Genomic DNA, 8372 nt, shown 5'->3' with positions numbered 1-8372 from the left:
CTGACCCTAATCCTGACGTCTAGCCTAACCCTTAAGTCAACCCTAACCCTTAAGTCAACCCTAACCCAGACATCTAGTCTAACCCTGACCCTAATCCTGACGTCTAGCCTAACCCTTAAGTCAACCCTAACCCTTAAGTCAACCCTAACCCAGACGTCTATTCTAACCCTGACATCTAGCCTAACCCTTAAAGTCAACCCTAACCCTCAAGTCAACCCTAATCCTGACATCTAGCCTAACCCTTAAGTCAACCCTAACCCAGACATTTACCGTAATATTCAGTCCACCCTGAACCTGACACCTGAAATATCTGACAAACACTAAACCCATTAACAGTCCTAATGGGTCTTACTCTGGGTCCTTAGAGAAGAACATTTCTACATGAACAAATCATCCTAAACGAGGTTCTAATCGATTAAGAGAGCAGACCTATGATTCTGAACAGTTTTGTCCTCCTGGTAGGACAGGACCATTTGGTTCGGTGGCTTCCTGACAGATCTTCCTCACCAGGAACACCTGCCTCAGATTTTACCTGGGAGTGGGTTCAGTGGGAGGGGCTGAGCGGTGCATGGTGATTGGTCGGGTGAAGTAAACAAGACAACCCGTGCCACAGAAACGAGCTCCCGATGTCCGAGGAAACGGGATGTTGGCATCCTGAAAGAAACGCAGCCATCGTGTTAATGAAGAGGATCATCATCATCATCTTCAGAGAGCAGGAGCATTACCTGATAGGAGCCGTAGGTGTTGGTGACCCGTGGAAATGCCTGCAGGGACGGAGTCACCGGATTGGACAGGACAAAAGGGCCAGAAGCAGGACTGTCCTCCTGAGTCTGATGGGAAGAAAGACGAACAAAGTGCTAATCCTGATGCCGCCTGCAGGCCAGCGGAGGCACCAGAGCTACAGAGGCAACTGGAGCGGTCCATTGAGAGGTTTCTGTCCCGGCTCCAGGGTTCTCACCATGTCAGACTCCAAGCAGGACACCAGCTGCCGCACGCATGGCTCCAGACAGTTCTGGTTCCTCTTTACTTTTTGTAAAGAAGTATCAGTCAGGATCTGAGGCAGAGAAACATCCAGTCGTCAGTCCCAATGGAGGACGTTAATGCCCCTTTCTAACCAGTACCAACTCTGGGCCATTCATTTCCCCGACATATCCGTCCAGTGTGGCACCTACCTTCTGGATCTTGATCTTCATGGCAGAGGGGATGGTTGTCGGGGAGACAAACTGGAACGAGGGTGCTGCGTTGTTAGGGTACTGAGCCGGAAACTTAACAACCAGGTGAACCTGATGACTTCCGAAGTGGGCCGACACCACACAGCTCCGATTCATGGCGTCCATCTGCGAGCAAACACACACAGGTTGAACAGATGAAGCATACGGGTCGGTTCAGACCCGGCGGCTATCCAGGGTCCTGAACCTCACCTCCACGTTGACGTTCCTGATCTGCAGGTTGACCAGAGAGAACTCCTGCTGCAGAGTCTGAGCCAGACCAGAACCTGTAGCTGATTCCTGACGGCCGGCGTCCGGATCTGAGAGAAGAAGGACCAGAATTAGAAGATAAAGCCATGATGATGTCATTCTCTGTGCTTCCATCACTCTGTGATTTTAATTAATGCCATCAAGTTGTTAAGTGTAAATCCATCTACAGAAACCAGGGTAGCTCCCGCAGTGAGCAGACTACGTTTGGCCTATTTACTGCAACATTTATCACTTTATCTGAACTAATAGTTTAATATTAGGAAATCTTAGCTTAAACATTAGCTATCAAAAACAAATAAACATCCGTCTTTCCTGAAATGAACGCAGCTTTTAAGCAAAACATTGTCAGACTGCAGAGATCCATAGGTTTAAACTATTAAACTGTGTCATCTGCATAAAATGTAATTCAGCGTTTGATAAATCATCAAAATTATCGTTTACTTCTAGAGTAAAAAGCTCCTGATATGGAGCAAATATAAAGTTTTTATGGAGGGAATTTTACTCCATTATTGTTGCAAGCAAAGGGCACTTTTTTTATGAAAAAAACAAAAATGTTTTATAAACAAAACTGTACAAAAAAATGACCTTTTTAATTTGACTTTTTCTCAGAATTTGTATTTGTTGCTCTCGTCGAGTTTTACGCATTGTTTTGAAATAGCATTTTACAGATCACATTCAATTCAACCCCAAACCCTCCATGCAGGACAATAGAAATCCCTCCAAAGGAAACACATTTCCACCTCTGAACCCTTCCTGAGCAAAACCTGGACCCTGAAGAACAGCAGATAAACATATTTTACATCATTCATTATTTCAAAAATACAGCTTCTTAACCTACCTGTTTTCTCAGTCATAGAATATATTTAAATCTGTCTAATAATCAGCATAGAATCCACTAGAAATGCTCTTGGTTCTGCTGCATTAAGGCGGGCGTACACTGCGATTTTTTTTTGCACTTTTTGGGCCGATTTTCCAGTCGATCCTTCTTCTTCCTCTCTGCTGTAAACCCAGCAGCATGGCGGGGGGGCAATGAGAGAAATGGAGTTCTTTCTGTCAAACTGACAGACCGTAGTAGCCACGTTAGCTCAGCCATGTCTTTGTCCAAATACGTCGTCTCCTTTTCTTTTTAGGGCTTTCAGCACTAAACTGCACAAATATCCAAATATCCTAGTGAGCTTCAAATTCCTCTTCTACTGGTTTGCCTTCCAGATAGACGAGTCCGAGTCTCACTGCGGAGTCCCACCTGGTTTACCTGCTCATACATGGTTCAGCGTCAGCAGGTAGATTTTATCATAGCATCGGGCTGAACATGCACCCTGAGCTGTGAACTGTGCAGCTGTAGCTGCGTGCAACTATTGAATAAAATCGCACAGTGTCTGCCAGGCTTTATTAGGATTATAAGAGTTGGTAATAGTTCAGATAATCCTGAGGGTGGTGCTGAAAGCACTGAATGACTACTACCTACAAGGAACCTATGGCAAGGAGAAGACCCAGATGATCCTTCTGTAAGAACCTGGACTAGAGGACAAGGGGAGGCCACATCGTGTAAGACTTTCAGTACCGTCTTTAGCTGTTAGCAGGGACTGAATTGAAATGGAGAACTGGACGTGTCTGGATGTGAGATTTACTGAGACAGCCAAACAAAGTCCAAAGAGGATCTCTGCCCCAGAAGTCCAGCTTCAGATGAACTCTGCCTGGATCTGAACCTCCTGAAGCCGTCAGACCGGCTCAGTGGGACAGTTTCTGGTCCTACCCTGAAAGCTGTCTGCAGAAGGGCCCGTGCTCTGCTGGCCTTCAGGCTCCTGGGACCCCAGAGACTTCTCGGACTCCGTGGTGAGCGTCATCCCCTCCATCAGCTCCTCCACCATGTCGCTGACACACAGCTGCATAAAAAAACAACCGATCAGAACCTGGTCCGTCTGAGCTGGAGCGTAAAGCTGCACACCAACCTTCTGCAGCTGAGGGTCCACCCTCCATATCCTCAGAGTCTGGTCTCTGGACCAGGTGACCAGCTGGAAGTCCTTGGAGCCTAAACAGCAGCAGACAGGAAGGAGTCAGTGTTCCGATGGGTCAGCGGGCTGCAAGCGGTCTCACCTTCTTTCTGTGGACGCCACTGGAACTCCAGAACCACGTCGTCGTGGCCAACGAAGGCATGGACTGGGCTGTTGAGGTCCAGTGTGCTCCAGAGCAACAGACTGTTCTCCCTCCTCAGCTGAGGAACCATGACGGTTACCAGGCCGTTGGAGAACGGCTGAAGACACGTAAAAATGGACACATTTTTAGTTTTTAGTGCGACTTCCTCAGCCAGTGTTCCAGCGGCACCGGACTCACCGTGTAGCGGGCCTTCCACACCGGAACCTGGCAGGACAGGATGTTCAGGTATTTCCTGGGCTGTCGGTAATCCCAGAACTAGAAAGCAGACCCAGAAAGGCTGGTTAGTTCCTGAAGTTCTCTTTCCCTTTGGATCCACTGGTCCAGCACTAGAGGAACCTTTTCACCCCGTTTGGACCGATTCCGGGATCCAAACCTGAAGTCACCAGACTGAGGACCAGGAGGAGGACCTGATGGTCTCAGCGGGAGATAACTTCCCGTTTCCTCCCAGCTTGGACTGACTGAGACATCGGGACAGGGACGATGCGTGTCCTCACCCTGACTGAGTTGTCCTGGCTGGACGTGGCAAAGATGAACTCGTTGTCCGGATGCCAGTCGAGGCCGTGGATCTTGGACAGGTGAGCGGCGACGTACTCCACCGCCGTGTTGGGTTTCTGTTCAGACACATGAGGACGAACTCCATGACGCAAACTTTACTGTTTCACATCCAGCAGATCCAGTAGTCTGTCGCTGCCATGCACTTTAATCTGTTTTAATCAGAGGTTTGTCTGACTCTAGAAATCTAGAAAATATCTAGAAAGAAGAAACCAGGACGAAGCTGCTTCTAATTTCCAAGTTCCTGTTATTGTTGCCAAGCAAAGCAAAGAATCTGTAAACGAGTTTTTAAAAATGTAAACCAGAAATCAAACTTTGAAGAATGTTTTAATAAAGAAAAGGTTTTGGGAGCAACCTTGCCGCTTTCTCAGATTTTGTGTTTGCAAAAATACATTTTTTTTCTATTTTCTATTTTAATAAAATTTTCTATTTTTTTTTTTTTTTTACAGATTTTATATTTTCACTTTTTTTTCTGTTTTACAGATTTTATATTTTCACTTTTTTTTCTGTTTTACAGATTGAGTTTTAATGAATTGCATTTTTTTTTTTTTTTTTTTACAGATGGCATCCTCTTCACTTCTAGGCGGCTTTCCTCTGGAGTTTCTACTGGTCTGCAAAAACGTTATCAAAACCATTTTTATCGGCCAAGCGTTTATAATGAGACATATTTCCTGTAGAGCTGAAAGAAATAATCAGATCAATTATTCAAATAATCGTCAACTAATTTAGTTATCGATTAATTATTCACTCGAGTAAAGAGACTCTAAAACATGTCTTTAGCGGACAGAGCGACCCACTTAGAGCAGGAATTATATCAAAATACAAAAATCTAAAATGTAAACATTTTGAATTTAAAGGTATAGAGGACGATTTATTTCCAGGTGGATCATCTCAACCAGTGGTCCTCCTGACTGTCAATCATTCTGGTGATGTGTTTCCGTAAGGCCGTCCTTCGCGCTCATCCCGTTAGCGATCTTTTTCTTTCAGGCGTATATCTGTGGTGAGCTGCGGTTTCAGACAGTCAGTGAAACTCACCTTTCTCACCGCGGTTCTTTGAAAATGGCCGACGGTCGGGAGAGAAAAGTGTCTACGAAGTGGATGAGAAGAAAGGAAAGGCCTCAGAAGAGGCAGATATCCCAGAATGCTTTGCGTGGAGAGCTCTCTGAGCAAAGCATCATAGATATGCTGTCACAGCGGCACGCTGTCGCCATAGGCTGCCGCTACCCGACAGCAGCGGCTAATAAAGATGGTGGCGGCACCGCGCGGTGGAGCAGGAGTTACGTGACCATCGGAGCAAAAAGCAGTGATCATCTGTCTGAACGGTCAGTTAACTGAGTTCACTATAAAGTTCACTATATAGCACCTGCTGCATGTGGACACAGTAAGACTGTAGGAGCCATGAGGACAGCTCATTTCAAACAGGGCGTGCACCAGGAGAAATGGCCGTGCACGCTCTCGCACACGCATTTTTTTTTTTAAATGGAGAGGACCGGTCTTCACTACTAAAGGTATATCCTCCACTATACCTTTAAGATAAAATCTTTTTTAGCCGTCAATAGGCTTTCCGTTTCACCTGGTTTAATTTCATTTAAAAATCTCCTTTAAGGAACCTTTGGATATTCCATTATTAATCGATTAATTGAAAAATAATCAACAGATTAATCGATTAGCAAAATAATCACTAGTTTCCTGTTTTTTTGTGGCTAGCTGCTCTCTGAACTTTCTGACTGGCATGTCTAGATCACACATTTCTATTCTGGGTTAGGGTTGTCACGATACTAAACTTTTCAACTCGATACCGATACTAAAGAAAATATTCGATAATCGAAACCATTTTCGATACCACAAGGATAAAAACTCCAAATTTCAACAGAAATATTTTGATTAATAATTAAAATACAATAAATAAATGCAATAAACAATAAGAACAATATTTTGAGGCTGTATATTAAGCAAGCTTGATAAAAAAAACTTGATAAAAAACTTATAAAATTAAAATGAAGTGTTCCTTCCTTGGCTATGCTTTACACACATAGCAATGACGCTAGCCAAACCGGTTAAGAAACTAAAATAATTCTCAGCAGCTGCACCTGTTACAAAAAAAAGTCTGAAACTGAAAAGTGCGTAGAATTATTCAATCACACAGTGTTCAGAAAGTGCATTTTGCTCTATTCTGCACTGGTGGTAGCACTGTATCGATACTTTTGAAAATGAGCATTGTATCCGGATACAACATTTCAGTATCGATACTTTTGACAACCCTATTCTGAGTCCGTATTAATCTGATCCGATCCAACTGTTAAACTCTGCTTTAAGCTCTACAGCAGATGTGATGCAGCTTTAAACCTGAAACCAGCAACACAAACCAGAAGGTTCATTTTATCAGGGAGGGGCATCCAGAACAATCTTCAGGCTAGAATCCAGGACTTTAAAAACTAACATAAGGAAACACTGACAGCTGTTAGAGATTTATATTTATTTAAGGATGGACGTCATTTTAGTGTTATAAAAATCGTCTTTAACTAATTTAAAATTTGGTTGGCGTTTTAGGAACTTGTGGAAAGGAATGGTCTCACTCACCCTTTTGTCCCAGATTCTGACGTCTCCATCATGGCTGGACGCCAGCAGGTGTTGGTTCCTCCGATTCCACTTCACCTGAGCCGCTCCGGCTGAGACAGAGACACGGAGACGGTGGGTTCTACAGAACCAGTGTCTAACAGGACGCGCTGCATTCAGGTGAACTGGGACAGCAGCGTTACTCACCCACAGCAGAGAGCGCCACCGTGGGCTTCCGAGTGTCCCTGAGGAGGCAGACAGACAGACAGACAGCGGCTCAGTCACCCAGATCATCAGCGGAACCAGAAGGAGTTAACGGGTTCTGGTCTCCTCTTACCTGGTGTCCCAGATGTAGATGTACGTGTCCACAGAGCTGGTCACCAGGAGCTCCGGATCGAACCAGGACCAGTCTAGATCGCTGGAAGCACAAACACACCACAGTGAATCAGGCCTGCAGGCGGGTCGGCCCGTTTGACCAGAACCTGGGCTCACCTGATGACCCGGGTGTGTCCCTGCAGGGAGGTGTGGGCCTCCCCAACGCCGTCCCTCCACGAGTACAGATCCACACGTTGGTTGCTCTGCAAACAAAAAGCCAAGTTTTATTCAACCGCAGAACCGCCTCAAAGCAGCAGCGGAACGTCCAGAACTAATCAAACCTCTGAGTGGGACCGGTTAACCCAAACACCTGCTCTGAAACCTTAACATCCCTGCTTCATGTCTCCACTGGATCCAGATCTGTCCCGACTGCATATGAACCCGGTTTACTCCTCCTGGTGGACTGCCAGGCTCCAGAGGTCTCTGAGGGACGTCTGGAGGACAGCAGGGGACGCCACCAGGGCTGGTAACTAGTTACATCTAACTAGTTACAAGCTGATAACTAAGGTATTGATCGGTCAGACTAACCAGCTGTTTGCAACTAGAAAGAGTAACAAGTAACTAGGATACATAACTAGTTATTATTGCAAGTAAATTACTGGATGAAAAAATTGGTCACCAATAAGAGCAACTACTTACTGGGCAAAGTAACTGGTGACTAGTCATAATAAATAGTAACTAGTTGGTTGGTAAAGTAAGTAGTTACTAGGAAAAGTAACAAATTATTATTAAAAGAAACTAGTTACTAAACATAACAGAAGTAATTGGGCAAAATGTGCAATAACTAGTCAGAGTAATTAGTTACTAGTCAAAGTAGCTAATTACTGGGCAAAGTAACTGGTAACTTTGACTTGTTACTAGTCTGAGTAACTCGTAATTGGATGATGTAACTTTGTTCCTGGTTACAGTAATCTGTCAGAATAAGTCGGATTAACTTTTCTTTTCTGCCGTCAGACACCATCTTCTTCTGCTCCATTTTAAACGCTGAAACAGGTCGGCCAATCACATTGCAGTGTTAAGGTTTGGGTGGGACATGTCGCCGTGACAAAACCAAGAGCTGCTGAACCCAAAGATGAAGCTAAATAAATATATAATAATATAATAAAGCACAGGAGGACGTTCAGCTGCTGCTCTCACATTGGCTCGGTGAGAATCAACATCTTTAAAAGACGAAGAGCAGCAGAAAAACAGAAAGTATTAACCAGAAAGTATTAACCAGAAAGTATTAAACAGAAAGTATTAACCAGAAAGTATTAA

At 44.6% G+C, this 8372-nt stretch overlaps 1 protein-coding gene across 1 annotated transcript in view; it reads right to left on the bottom strand.

Moving 5' to 3' along the window:
* Positions 1-8372, bottom strand: part of wdr59 (WD repeat domain 59) — a 29658-nt gene that overhangs the window by 15121 nt on the left and 6165 nt on the right. Inside the window, exons 4-17 of the mRNA XM_015392844.1 lie at positions 7233-7318; positions 7078-7158; positions 6948-6985; positions 6765-6853; positions 4127-4243; positions 3810-3887; positions 3573-3729; positions 3428-3507; positions 3232-3361; positions 1422-1528; positions 1173-1337; positions 959-1054; positions 726-830; positions 533-654 (exon numbers count right to left, since the gene is read on the bottom strand). Of these exons, the coding sequence (XP_015248330.1) occupies positions 533-654; positions 726-830; positions 959-1054; positions 1173-1337; positions 1422-1528; positions 3232-3361; positions 3428-3507; positions 3573-3729; positions 3810-3887; positions 4127-4243; positions 6765-6853; positions 6948-6985; positions 7078-7158; positions 7233-7318 (1451 nt within the window). The remainder of the gene's footprint in view (positions 1-532; positions 655-725; positions 831-958; positions 1055-1172; positions 1338-1421; positions 1529-3231; positions 3362-3427; positions 3508-3572; positions 3730-3809; positions 3888-4126; positions 4244-6764; positions 6854-6947; positions 6986-7077; positions 7159-7232; positions 7319-8372) is intronic.

This window comes from Cyprinodon variegatus, unplaced genomic scaffold (genome assembly GCF_000732505.1).
Source record: "Cyprinodon variegatus isolate N-32 unplaced genomic scaffold, C_variegatus-1.0 Scaffold609, whole genome shotgun sequence".
Lineage (NCBI taxonomy): Eukaryota > Metazoa > Chordata > Actinopteri > Cyprinodontiformes > Cyprinodontidae > Cyprinodon > Cyprinodon variegatus.
Note: the sequence above shows the minus strand (reverse complement) of the source record. Positions and strands in the feature narration are given on the sequence as shown.